Genomic DNA, 14,885 nt, shown 5'->3' with positions numbered 1-14,885 from the left:
GAAAATGGCAGATCATGGAAATAAATGTCATGTTCCAGGCTGTGCAGGGGATGTGATGTGCAGGGATGGGTTGGTGTCTGTATTCAGAAAGGCACAGAAACGCACTGTGAAACAGCCAATCAGAGCAGAGCTCAACATTATTATTCATGACCCTTCCAAATAAGGTAAAACCAGACCATTTCATTCTAGGGACAAATCCTAGGGTTGTAAATGGACATGTAAAACCGTTTCTGGAGATTTTTTGTCCTTACCTAAGCCACATACCTTCTATGTAGATATCAGAGAACAATTTAAAATATTGTATCAATGCATTCTATGGCACCTTTAATAGGTTACAGGTAAGTATTTCCATTGCAGTAACATTGATGAACGTTAATGGAATTATTTTTTTTTTAAATAAAACAAATTTCCAACTTTTGAATGACAAATTTAAAACGATTTGCTCAGGCCGCGTGAGCCTGAGTCAGGTGGTTGCTGGGGGTTACTTCATCTAGTAGCCTACAGTGTGATTCCTGTTTGTTAACGACACGCAGTGCACGTTTCTACCTAGGTAAGTTTGAGCTATTGGCTCAGACACACATAGTTATTTAGGTCATTAGTTAAATAAACCTAAGGGTACAGCTCCCAGGTTCACATTGCTAAGCCACTAAATAATTTTTCTGGGCTCCATTAGCCTGCTGTTTGTTAATGGCACACATATTGCGCGTTTCTATCTAGGTAAGTTTGAGCTATTGGCTCAGACACACATAGTTATTTAGGTCATTAGTTAAATAAACCTAAGTGTACAGCACCCTGGTTCACATTGTTAAGCCACTAGTTAACTTATCTGGGCTCCATTAGCCCAGAAACACATTTAACTCAGGTCACTAGTTTAAGCTATCTGGTCAACTGATCAGGGAGACACAGCAATAGTTCACTAGCGTTAAGCCATTCGGCAAAGCCGGCCCAGTCTCATGGCTCTCTGGAGCAGCAGCAGTACATATGTCTTGGCAATAGATCTGCTTGTGTTGGGGGGTTTTATCTTTTATATTCCTTCTGCCTTATAGGGATGATTTTAAGCATATTATTGCATAGCAGCAGCAGTTGCACAACATTTAGAGATCTTTGGTTTTCAACTATGCTTTTTTGGTCTTTCGGGTCAGATTGATTTGTTGTCTCACCACAAGTAAACCATTCCAATGTTTGTTTCCAATCAGGCCGAGACCACATTGTTCATACGATTTTGGACTGATTTGTTTTGGTGTGCATCCAAACGCAATTGACACACATCGTTATTTAGGTCATTAGTTAAATAAACCTAAGGGTACAGAACCCAGGTTCACATTGTTTAGCCACTAGTTAATTTATCTGGGCTCCATTAGCCCAGAAACACATTTAACTCAGGTCACTATACTTTAAGCTACACACAGCATTAGTTCACTAGCGTTACGCCATTCGGCAAAGCCGGCCCAGGCTCACATAGATCGCAAACATACGGTCTCACGGCTTTTCGGAGCAGCAGGAGTACATACGTCTTGGCAATAGATCTGCTTGTTCTGGGGGGTTTTATCTTTTATATTTCTTCTGCCTTATATGGATGATTTTAAGCATATTATTGTATAGCAGCAGCGTACATATTTAGTTGTTTTGTTTTCTTCTTCCAGCTTTGTTGGGGGGTTATTTTCTATGCTATTTGTGCAGCAGCAGTATGTCTTAAATAAGCAACAGCACTGTATCGCCGTATGCATTGACAGTAGCAAGTTCCTGTACTTGCTTGCAGCAATAATCTACAACTACAGCAATAACCAACAGCAGCAGCAATTCAGCAGCAGTGTAGCAGATCTATTCCACCAAGACCAAATACATTACCATTGTCATATACATCACCATGCTAAAATCTTAAGAGAGTTGTCATGATTGAAACTTTTTTTTTTTTTTTGTGTGTGTGTAATGTATTTAACCAAACTAAGGGAGAAAACATGGCAGGTTATGAAATGAGGCAGGTGTGATTAAGCCCATAGTTAATATGTTTTTGTTCCCAGACACAACATTACAGAAATAGAAACCATTCCAGAAGTAGAGTCTCTTGTTGCCGGCTGAATTTACCTTTTTTATTACAAAAGTTTCCAAAATGAACTTAATTGAGGTCAATGGAAGTGAAGATGTAATTTAAATTGAGTTTGCGTCTGCTGTTTTTCATAGAGCTGACCCCGGAGGAGAAGGCCCAGCGGGTGGCTAAGGCGATTCGTAAGCAGACTGCAGAGGTGGGCGAGCGCTGGGAGAGGCTGATGGGACACGCGGGAACCTGGCAAGAGCAGGTGGACAGAGCACTGGATAAACTCCAGGATCTCCAGAGCTCCATGGACCAGCTGGACCTGCGTCTAGCCCAGGCCGAGGAGCTCAAAGCAGGGTGGCAACCGGTGGGAGACCTTCTCATAGATTCCCTACAGGATCACATCGAGAAAACAACGGTACGTTACTTTTCTTGTCGGTATGAAAGTTCAGTCAATTCATCCTGGATTATTAATTCTAAAAATGATAATTCTGTCATCATTCATTCATGATTTCATTTCAAACCTGTATGACTTACTTACTTCTGTGGAGCATAAAAGAAGATATTCATCATGATGCTTTTCACTACTAGGAAATGGGGGTTGTGAAGCTTCAAAAAGGACAAAAAGGTGCATAAAAGATACCAAAAAATTGGCTTTTTTGCAGTATGACAGGCCCTGGTCAATTTTACTTTCATTGTATGAACAAGAACTATGTGAACATTTAGTTTAACATCTCGATCATAAGGTATTCCATTAAAGAAACATAATCCTTTGGGTTTGAAGAACACAAGGGAGGGTAAATAGTGACAGAATTTCCATTTTTGTGTGAACTATTCCTTTAAGGATTATTCTAGTATATTCTAGTTAATCATTTTCCTGCCTGAAGCTATTTTTATAGTTTTATCCCACGATGACGCTGTTACACCTCTCACACATGCTATGAGTCATTGCCAAACGCTCCGGCTGATGATTTATTTAAATTTGTGTTTGGGCGATATGCAGAGATAAAGATGGTAATGTGATTTATTTCTCTCTCTCTCTCTCTCTCTCTCTCTCTCTCTGTGTGTGTTTCAGGTGTTCTGTGATGAGATCGCGCCTCTGAAACAGGATGTCCGAGCTGTGAATGATCTGGCAGGTCAGCTGACCCCACTGGATGTCCAGCTGTCCTCCACCGCCAACCGCCAGTTAGACAACCTCAACATGCGCTGGAAACTACTGCAGGTCTTTTGCCTATTATTTTGCCTTTTCCTTTTTCCATATTACTTTTTTTTCCTGTAGTTTTTCCTTTCCCTTTTGCTTTCCTTCTCCTTCATCTTCCTGTTCTGTTTATGCAGGTGCGATGCATATTCATTTCCTTTTTCTATTCCTTTCTTTTTTATTTTCCCATTTCCTTTGCTTTCCTTTCCTCATTCATTTTCCTTTTCCTTTCCTGTTCCTTTCATGCAGGTTATCTGCATACTCCTCTCCTTTTCATTTTCCTTTCCTAATTCTTCCACTTCTTTTTCATTTCATACACACTCCTCTCCTCTTCCTGTTCTTTTTCATATATCCTTCCCTTTTCCCTTCCCTTTTCCATTTCCTTCCCTTTTCCCTTGCCTTTTCCATTCTTCCCTTCCCTTCCCTTCCCTTCCATTTTCCCTTCCCTTCCCTTCCATTTTCCCTTCCATCTTCCCTTCCCTTCCCTTCCCTTCCCTTCCCTTCCCTTTTCCCTTCCCTTCCCTTCCCTTCCATTTTCCCTTCCCTTCCCTTACCTTCCCTTCCCTTCCTAATAACAAATCCTAATAAATCCAGTCTCTTCTCTTGTGTCATTAGTGCAGTCTGTGTGCGTGAGGATGTATGTTGTTCTCAGAAGTGGTGTGTGTGTGATGTGTCTGATGAGACTGTATCTGTTTTCCTCAGGATCTGTTTAGCACACTCACTGACGGTGCAGAAGGACTAAGTCTTGAGTGTGTCTGTTCATTACTGTCTTTCATGCGCTGAGATTTGTGCCCTGCTGTGACTGTGTGGATGCATTTTTTTTTCAGCTTGTTTGTCATATTCCATTTAGCAGCCAACCTAACTTTCTCTCTCCCTGTCTCTGTCTGTCTCCAGGCGGCTGTAGAGGACAGGTTGAAGCTCTTACAGGAAGCACACAGGGATTTTGGACCCTCCTCTCAACACTTCTTATCCAGTGAGTCAAAACACATGAATAAATTCACACTATATTCCCTTGCCTTCCCTTCCCTTTTCCCTTCCCTTCCCTTCCCTTCCATTTTCCCTTCCCTTCCCTTACCTTCCCTTCCCTTCCTAATAACAAATCCTAATAAATCCAGTCTCTTCTCTTGTGTCATTAGTGCAGTCTGTGTGCGTGAGGATGTATGTTGTTCTCAGAAGTGGTGTGTGTGTGATGTGTCTGATGAGACTGTATCTGTTTTCCTCAGGATCTGTTTAGCACACTCACTGACGGTGCAGAAGGACTAAGTCTTGAGTGTGTCTGTTCATTACTGTCTTTCATGCGCTGAGATTTGTGCCCTGCTGTGACTGTGTGGATGCATTTTTTTTTCAGCTTGTTTGTCATATTCCATTTAGCAGCCAACCTAACTTTCTCTCTCCCTGTCTCTGTCTGTCTCCAGGCGGCTGTAGAGGACAGGTTGAAGCTCTTACAGGAAGCACACAGGGATTTTGGACCCTCCTCTCAACACTTCTTATCCAGTGAGTCAAAACACATGAATAAATTCACACTATAATGTCAGCTTTATTTCACTGGGCTTCAGTGCTGCCTGAAAAGTTAGTGGTACTTGCCAAGGCAACTTTACTATTACAACCCCTCCTGAAAAGACCAGCTTAGACAGCATGAGTTCTCAATGGTTAGTGTTAGTTTGAAGCTGGTGTAGCTGGTGGACCAACACAGTATATGAGCAGCTAGTGAAATCGGTTGACCAATGAAGTCTCGCTGGTTAAACTAGTTAAGATCCGGATGGGAACACCAGCATGACAGCATCTAAAACATAACACACTCTGGTGACACATTTTGCTGTTTTCAACTGTTTATACTAGTATATGTGGTTAGGTATAGTTAGCTTATCCTGCACAATTTGAAATAATTGATGCTTCAGTCTTCAAACTTGTTGATGAAAGGTCTGTTTACTTTACTAAGAGATATTCATCTTGAAGATATGAAAACCAGTGAAAAATCCCTTGCATTTCTGACTTAAATGTCTTCTCTTTGTTTGGGGAGAATAGTAGCAACTTGTTTCAGTCTCTACTTTAAATATTTAATGTTCATGTAATATTCACGGATGTAATTGCTTTTGTAGAGTGTTAATAGTATCAGTGCTGTAATCACAGAGATTTGCCAACTCATTCTCATTGAGGGGACAAAAATAATGAAAATTAATTTGATTTTAATTGGCACAAGTTTACACTCACACACAAACAGTAACTGTCAGCCATGAAAAATTAAGCAGCCAGTGTCAGATATGATGGAAAATCACACCTCAGCACACACATATACACTTTTAACAGTGGCAAAGCTTTTGTGTTTAATAATTCAGAGGTTAACTGTCCACTATTTTCTGTTTCAATGGGCTGTCAAGAGCAGTCATTAACACACACGTTTTATTTTATCAGTTTTAATGTTTCCTTTATTGGCAATGAAAATGTGTCAATTACATTATATTAAATAAGATGTAACAATAACAGTACATAAAACAATATTCTTTCTCACCCTACACCTTATTTCCGAAATGTTGGCAGTAAATGGGGTTAAGTTTTTTTTTTTTTTTTTTAACCTTGTGTTACCTGCCTCCTTTTCTTATCCATGCCTGTGCTGTAAGTTACTCTACAGTTTGTGTAATGCTGACACGAGACATGCGGAAAGCTCTTTACTTAAGACCGTCACTAGAGTTTTTTTTAGAGCCTTTGAAGTTGTAGCATCTTGAATCCCATGACATTCGCTGTGAAATCCAGTAAAGTGTTGCGTCCAGTAAATTCTGCTGAGAGAGCAGTTCTGCGATATATATCATCCAGTGTGAACCTTGGGAACGTTACTTTAGTGTCTGGAGAAATTAAAAGAGCGAGAGTCCGCTGATATGAGAGAGATGTTCTTAATTAATGCTTCATTTACCAACAGAGTTGAGATCAGACCCCTGATCTCCGCTCTAATCAATCTTTTATTATGTGTCCGCAGCTTCGGTGCAGTTGCAAGTTGTAGCATCTTGAATCCCATGACATTCGCTGTGAAATCCAGTAAAGTGTTGCGTCCAGTAAATTCTGCTGAGAGAGCAGTTCTGCGATATATATCATCCAGTGTGAACCTTGGGAACGTTACTTTAGTGTCTGGAGAAATTAAAAGAGCGAGAGTCCGCTGATATGAGAGAGATGTTCTTAATTAATGCTTCATTTACCAACAGAGTTGAGATCAGACCCCTGATCTCCGCTCTAATCAATCTTTTATTATGTGTCCGCAGCTTCGGTGCAGGTGCCCTGGCAGAGAGCAGTGTCCCAGAATAAAGTGCCCTACTACATCAAGTAAGTGCTCCCTCAGACATAGCCGCACATCTGTTTCAATGTGGACTGATCTCTTTAAGGGTGCTTTCACTTCAGAGCTGTCGGAGCGGAACCGAGTCGTTTTGACACCAGCATGGTGTGAAATCCGCTTTTTGAACATAGAAACACACTAGCAAACGGTTTCAAAGTTTGGCTGAAATGGTGGACTGAGCTGATGTATGGCTCATAGGGACACCTTTGCGAATTACTTTTGGCATTGACACATTTCGGGAGCAAATTGTTATTGTACATTTTTAAATTTATTTTTAATATAAACTGCCGTTCAAAAGTTTGAGTCGGTAAGATGTTAAAAATGTTTTGAAAATCTCTGAGGCTGAATTTATTAAATATAAAAATATAATAAAAAATGTAGAAATATTATTAGAATTTAAATTGACTGTTTTCTGTGTGAATACATTTTAAAATATAATTTATTCCTGAGATCAAAGCTGAATTTTCAGCATCATTACTCCAGTCTTCAGTGTCACATGATCCTTCAGAAATCATTCTAATATGCTGCTCAAGAAACATTTCTGATTATTATCAATGATGAAAGCAGTTGTGCTGCTTCATGTTTTTGTGAAAACTACAATATATATATATTGTATATATTGTGTTATTTGACAGAAAAACAGTTATTTGAAAGAAAAATCCTTTGTAACATCATGAATGAATTTACTGTCAATTTTGATCAATTTAATGCATCCTTGCTGGGGAAAAAAAAAAAAATCTTTAAAAAATGGAAGGAAAAAAAAAACACAATCCCAAACTTATTGGCCTGATCTAGGACCCCAGGGTCTCAGTGGAGATCAGGTTCTGTATCCTAACTCACATTTGTCATGTAAAAAACAGTCAAATCCGAGCCACCACGGCAAGCAGGATTTATTCAGTAAATTCAAGCGTGACCTCACAACATCTCTGCAGACTATAAGCAATTCCCTCAGTTACAACTCCTCTGCCCGAATACATTGTCCCTTCAGCTAAGTGCCCATCGAGCCCCGAGAGAGAAAGACTTTTGCTTACAGCAGCATCCTGACAATGAGCCAGACATGGAGGAGGATGAATGGCATGTGAATTAAGATGGAAAAATAATAGTGACCTAGAGAGCAAAAAAAAAATAGAATAGACTTTACGGAAATTCACCATGGCATCTGTGGTGTCTATTAAAATGCATGGTCTACTACAGTTATTAGTCACTAAACTGTGATGCTGAATTGTGCCGAACAGATTGTTCCAGATCAGCAGTGCGTTACGTTACGTTTTAACCCTGGAGTTTTGTAGTTGAGAAAAGGAGATGAAAGGGGCCTGTAAAAGCAGAAACAGACAAAAGCAGCCGTGTGTGTGCAGGGCAGCAGGTGTGTTGTGACGAATGCCCGGTAGCTGAACTCCTCTTCTCTGACAGTCCCCATATGGCCGTGCATATATGAATACAGCAGAGATGCTTTATTCTCATCGTTTCATTTCCCGAGGGAATCTCTCTTACATTTGCAGAAAGCCTTGTATGAGGCTGCTCGAAGCTCTCTGTGCTCTTACATCTAGAGCTGATCTCCAGAACAAACGTTTGGTTCTCTGTACGACGTGTCCTCTCGGCTCATTGATCTTCCTGTTCTGAGGCAGCGGCAATTAGCAAAGTGTATTGGTCTTCCTAATTAAAAGTCGCTGGCTCTCGGCGCCCTGGTAATTGTGAGGGAAAGCCCTCAGCCGTCTGAAGTCAGAGATCGGTGTGGAGGGCGATCTGCGGGAGCTTGTTGGCCATGACAGGCTGCTTTACCTGTCAAACGGCTTTCAAGAAAAGAGACTTGAGACAAAACAGCCACAAATAAGGTGTTTTTGCACTTGGGTGATCTTTAATAAAACGCCTTTAAGTGGATCAAAAAGTGAAAAATGAACCAGTTCTCTTTGCATTCACACTGTTCCTGGCCTTAAATCTGATTTCAGATCTCTTTTGTTCATTTTAGTAATGTCCATGTCTCACTCTTTTTTGTTTGTTTGTTTAATGAACAGTAGAACATTATTCTGCTTAGTGCATGGAACCATACCTAACAAATAAATTATTAATAATGGTATTATATTAACATTAATGTTATATTAAAATAATTTAAATAGCACATGTATTTAAATCTATTCACTCTTTTATGTTAGAATTAAAACAGATATGTGAATCGAATGCACCTTATACCATGAAACTTTGTATTGATGATGATGATTATATGTGATATATACACATATATAAATAATTACAATTATTGTAATTATTTTCTATTATATATGTTTGCATAATAGAATGACTTTACAGTGAAATTAGATTGAATATTATATATTTTATAGACATTTATATGGTTTGTGTTTTATTATGTATATTATATTTTTATAGACAAAATTATTGAATTTTTTTATTAATATTATCTGTCATCTGTTCATCTGGAGTTTTGCTTTGCTTTTGCTTTGCTTTTATATAAGCCAAGATTCTTGCAATTCACAAGAGTGAAATACTGGCTCTTCTCGACAAATTTTCTCTAACACACACAAATACTTATGCTGATTCAAATAATCAAACATTAATTGAAGAGATCAAAGGGATGAAGTATGTTTGAAACTAGGGGGGGTGTGTGTGTGTGTGTGTGTGTGTGCGTGAGAGATGAGAGAGCAGCATCTAATCCTGTAAGCAGCTCTCAGTGAAACTCCTCTCACATCCTGTACTGTAAACCTCTGCCTGCTGCTCAGGATGCAGAATGTAACCAAGCAGTTATTTAGTTTGTTCTTTATTTAATTATATATACTTCATATATTTTTTCAGTGCTTTAAACATTTACTCCACCTTTTCTAAAGTTTGGGGTCAGTTAGTCAGTTTCTTTCTTTTTTTTTTCTCTTTTGAAAAATAAATGAATACTTGTTTTCTTTCTTTTTTGCAAGGACACTTTAAATTCCTCAAAAGTGACAGTAATTGTGCTATAAAAGATTTCTATTTCAAATAAATTTTGTTCTGTTGAACTTTCTCTTAATCAAGAAATCCTGAAAAAAAGGTATTATGGTTTTCACACACACACACTCACGCACACTCACACTCACGCACACACACGCGCACACACACACACACACATATATTTTTTCAGTGCTTTAAACATTTACTCCACCTTTTCTAAAGTTTGGGGTCAGTTAGTCAGTTTCTTTCTTTTTTTTTTCTCTTTTGAAAAATAAATGAATACTTGTTTTCTTTCTTTTTTGCAAGGACACTTTAAATTCCTCAAAAGTGACAGTAATTGTGCTATAAAAGATTTCTATTTCAAATAAATTTTGTTCTGTTGAACTTTCTCTTAATCAAGAAATCCTGAAAAAAAGGTATTATGGTTTTCACACACTCACGCACACTCACACTCACGCACACACACGCGCACACACACACACACACACACAGACACACACACACACACACACACAGTCACTCACACTCACACACACACACTCACACACACACACACACTCTCACACACACACACACACACTCACACACACTCACACAGACACACATTCACACACTCGCACAGACAGACACACACACACACACACACAAATACAAATATCAACATTCACAATAATCAGAAATGTTTCTTGAGCAGCACATCAGCATATCAGAATGATTTCTGAAGGATCATGTGACACTGAAGACTGGAGTAATGATCACACAATATATTCACATAGAAAAGAGTTATTTTAAATTATAATAATATTTCAAAATATTACTGATTTACTGTATTTTGTTCAAATAAATTCAGCCTTGGTGAGCATGAGAAACTTTTTTTCAAAAACATAAAAAAAATAATAATAATTTCAGCCCCAGACTTTTAAATGTTGTGTAAGAAGTCATTTCATTACAGCACTTGCAATGAAACAGCTAGTGGAAAGTAGATGCACAGCATTAAAAATGTACTGTGGTTGTACCACGGTATTTTGATGTATACCATGTAAATATACGAGTAATCATTCACTGCATCAGCAAGATATGCCAGGGTTCTTCTATAATACTTTGAATGCTATGGAATCACCAATTCACAAATCCCAGAATGCATTGCCACACATTAATAGAACATTTACTGAACAGCAATTCAGCAATTTACAGCAATATTCAGGTACGATGGATGAAATACCACACTTTTTGTCTTATTAAACTATCGTCACTGAATATTGCTGTAGACAGTAAGGCAGCTGACTGTAGTTTTGTAGATGATGATTTGCTGTTGTCCTGCTATAGATGGTTATTTCACCGGTTTGCAGTAACCAGTTAAATTATAGCCCAGAGCACAGACCTCCGAACACCGCAGTCCTCACTGATCCCGCTGAAAATCAATTTATGTGACAGAACGGTTATCCGCCATCACACCTGGCTCCTTGCATGCGTCAGTAAAGCTGAGCTCTGAACACCCATCAGGGTCTGTTTAAGGCTGCTCATGTCCCCGGCGCTCCGTCTGTTGGGTCTGGCTGAGACGGTTTGAGCCGTCTGGCGATAGCAGCGGAGCGGAGAGAGGACCTCTATCAACATGTGAACGAGTCATAAATGAGATGATGAGACAGAGACAGAAACTCAGTCAGACATCGTGTTCGCTTGCAAATCTGCTGTCTGCCTCAAGATTAGAACCACTCCAGACATTATTCATGAGATTAATTCTTAAAGAAACAGTTCATGCAAAAATGAAACTTGTCATGCCATGCCGTCCCAGATGTGTGACTTTCTTGACTTTCTGTGACTTTTAGATTTCAGAAATAATATTCGCTCTGTAGGTACAATGAAAGTGAGTGGTGACCAACTTTGAAGCTCCTAAAAGTATGTGAAGGCAACATAAAAATAATCCATACAACTCACGAAAACACATCTTCTGAAGCGATCTGATCAGTTTTGGGCTTAGAACGGACCAAAATGTAACTTATTTTATAAATCTTGTCATCTGTAGTCATTTTAGCAAACATTTCAAGCTTGATTACCTTTCCACGCACCATCTAGCTCTGCTCATGCATCAAACACTAAGAATTGCTAAGCTTGAATCATGAATAGCAAGCTGTACAGTGAAAGAACGTTACAATGTTCGTTTTGTTTTTTCCTAACCAATAGCCAGAGGTCCACAATCAGTGTGTTCCAACTTTACTTAAAGGTGCTGTGTAATTTTTTGACTGTACTAAAGCATAAAACTAGCGTAATGCAGCTGTTTGCAGATATTTAGGAAACATGGTACGTTTACGTATCCGTTTCTCTGAAAAACAGCCAGTTCTCTTTCAAGCATACGTTTCGGTGTCCCGGATGCGGTGATTGTGGTTGGCAGGAGACTTCGAGGCAGGCTATCTGGCAATACGGGAGTTAGGATATCCCATAGTGAGACACCGAAATGTATGCTTGAAAGAGAACAATAGGTTACTTGCGTAACCCCGGTTCTCTGATAGCATTAAGTGAGGTGTCTCACCAGATCACCCTCCTTGCTGTGCGAAGCGAGGAAGAGGTGTGCTTGTTTTGAATGTCGTGGTGACGTTGTGTTGTGCCCTTTATACTGAGGGGTGGGGAGGCCACTCCCAGACACAACGTCACGTCTGCCAGCCAATTGGGGCTGGCGTAATGTAATAGGGCTTCTAGGAATACGCGGAAGGGGCGTATCCCATAGTGAGACACCTCACTTAATGCTATCAGAGAACCGGGGTTACGCAAGTAACCCTATTGTTATTTTGCTTTAAAACGTATGTTCCATGACGGAATGTCTGTTTTTGTTTTGGTCTGTGTGACTCCACCCACTGCCAATTCAGCCAATCGTATTTTGACACCCCGGGTTGCCAGTTGGCAGAAAACACAGCATATTCCACAATGGAAGCCAGCAGACAATGCCTACCCAATCGAAAAAAAATAATTATTAAACACAATTAAAACAATTCTGTGTGGGGGTGCTTTCATGAGAGATAACGTTATATCACAGTTGCAATCACAATATGTGATGATATAGTAAAAAATATATAAGTAAATATAAGATAGAAGTAAAAAATAAAACACACCTACTAAAAAGATGAAATGTTGTAATCGTTTACCTTTTTGCTATATAAACATTAGTCAACATTGAGACATAATGAACATGCAAATGTCATCAAATTATTGAAATGTGTGTCTAAAATCCCAGTGGAGCTCTTTTTTTTTTTCAGAGCAAGACAATATAAGACATAAAGAAAAACATAGTACAAATGGAGGAAAACAGTGCTTTAAATATAAACCAAGTCAGACAGTGAACACACAAACTAACCCAAAAAAACACACACACACACACACACAGTAAAGTTACATTTGTAATTATGTGAAGTGTTTGGTGTAAGATTGTTATGCAGACGTGTTGTACACCTCTTTATCTTGAATGTATATAAAATAGATTATTCAAGAGAGAGAAAGAAAGAAAAAAGTGAGAGAGACCAGGAGGAGGAAAAAAAACATTAAAAAAGATAAAGAGAGGAAAGAAGGAAAATAATATTGAAAATAAATCAAATAATCACAGGATAATTAAGTAAATAAATATATTATAAAGGAGAGGGGAGGAAGAAAAAAATAAATTGTACAAATCAATTTGGTACATTTAAGGGGTTAAACTGTGTACAAAGTTTGGGAATCACTGACTTAAGAGATTCAACATTTGTTGGAATCAAAATGTTGTAATTCTGTTCATACAAATGGAAAAATAGCACAAACACACACAATAACAGCAGACGGTGTAGAGACTAGAGAGTCATATTGTCCCTCTCTGTTGTCTTCTGCAGTCATCAGAGTCAGACGACGTGCTGGGACCATCCCAAGATGACCGAGCTCTATCACTCTCTCTGTAAGTGACACAAACACACACACACAGAGACTCGTGTCTTATCACCCTTCAGAGACGCGCTGAGAGCAGCTCAAGTCTCGCCTAAATCCACAGCTGAAGAAATACTGGACAGCATCTATCCACAGAGGAGGTGTGTGTCTGTGTTTGCTGTCTCTGAAAGGCAGGAAACCTCCAGAGACACACACACACACACACACACACACACGTGAACCCGAGGGCAACTATTCACAGTTATACAGAGAGGACACAAACTAAATGTGATGGGGGTCAGTTTTGGGTTTGGTTCAAAAAAATAGTTTTTTTACATTAGGTAATGCATTAGGTATTATAAAGCAACAATTAAGAACATTTTATATTAGTTATTAGTGTAGATTAATGTTAATTTATAAATATTCTATTGCTCCTTGTTAACACATGTTTGTTCATGCTAATTAACTAAAACTTTAAATGTTAACGTATTAGTGTATGTAGAAATTAACATTTATTATTGACTGTGATAATGTAAATGTATTCTTCATTGCTATTTCACGCTAGTTATTCACTAATAAAAACGGCTAGACCAGTTTTATTTTTGTGTTATTTATATACTATTATAGTATTTAGGTGTGTTTGTCATTGTTGCTTTAAAATACATTTTATTTAGCTTTAATTTATTTTCAATTCAGTTTTATAGTAATAGTAATATTTTAGTACTTCAACTTATTGGTAACACTATAAAATAAGTTCCCATTACTTAATATTAGTTAATGCAGTAACAATGAGCAGTACATTTGTTACAGTATTTATTAATCTTTGTTAAAGTTAATTAATAAAAATGCAACTGTTCATTGTTCGTTCATTTCCATTAAATAATATTAACAGATACAACTTTTGATTTGAATAAAGTATTAGTAAATATTGAAATTTACATAAACAAATGCTTTCCAAGTAGTTTTTTATTGCAAGTTCATGTTATATTTTTGTTTTAAGGTTTTTTTGTCATATCATATATATATACACACATAATATATAGATATAATATGTATAATAAATGTTTATAAATGTATGTGTATTTCATTTTAGTTAATGAAAGCAATTTTAATCATTTTAGTTAACAAAAACAATAAAACGTGAGACCAATTGTTTGTATTTATTTATTTATTGAAGATTATATGTAATTTGAATAATTTTAGAGTCAGTCAGATTTTGGGCCAGGATAGGTAGTCTAATTCTGATGCTAATTCTGTGCTACTAATGCTAATACACACTTTCATTAAATATGTTTACATGTACAGCACTGATAGCTATAAAAATAACATTAGAAAAGATTTTGAAATTAGCATACAAATTAAGACAAGCACTTACAGTTGACAGAAAAGACAAAGTGTATCAATCATATTTTGACCTTTTCCTAACAAGGACCCAGTTCAACCTGTTAGATGACCTTTACATCTTGTTGACTTGTTAACCTTAACTGGTGTAAGAACATGCTTGTCAACACACTCATTAA

General features: G+C 37.9%; 1 protein-coding gene across 1 annotated transcript in view; it reads left to right on the top strand.

The window, feature by feature from the left end:
* The window catches only part of LOC107698511 (utrophin), a 275,871-nt gene that overhangs the window by 187,613 nt on the left and 73,373 nt on the right, over nucleotides 1-14,885 (top strand). The window contains exons 53-57 of the mRNA XM_016499536.1: nucleotides 2,182-2,450; nucleotides 3,108-3,254; nucleotides 4,125-4,203; nucleotides 6,482-6,542; nucleotides 13,335-13,396. Coding sequence (XP_016355022.1) covers nucleotides 2,182-2,450; nucleotides 3,108-3,254; nucleotides 4,125-4,203; nucleotides 6,482-6,542; nucleotides 13,335-13,396 — 618 coding nt within the window. The remainder of the gene's footprint in view (nucleotides 1-2,181; nucleotides 2,451-3,107; nucleotides 3,255-4,124; nucleotides 4,204-6,481; nucleotides 6,543-13,334; nucleotides 13,397-14,885) is intronic.

The sequence above is a fragment of the Sinocyclocheilus anshuiensis genome, unplaced genomic scaffold (assembly GCF_001515605.1).
Source record: "Sinocyclocheilus anshuiensis isolate Anshui unplaced genomic scaffold, SAMN03320099.WGS_v1.1 scaffold1830, whole genome shotgun sequence".
Lineage (NCBI taxonomy): Eukaryota > Metazoa > Chordata > Actinopteri > Cypriniformes > Cyprinidae > Sinocyclocheilus > Sinocyclocheilus anshuiensis.
The sequence above is the reverse complement of the archived record's forward strand: the minus strand, read 5'-3'. Positions and strand labels throughout refer to the sequence as shown.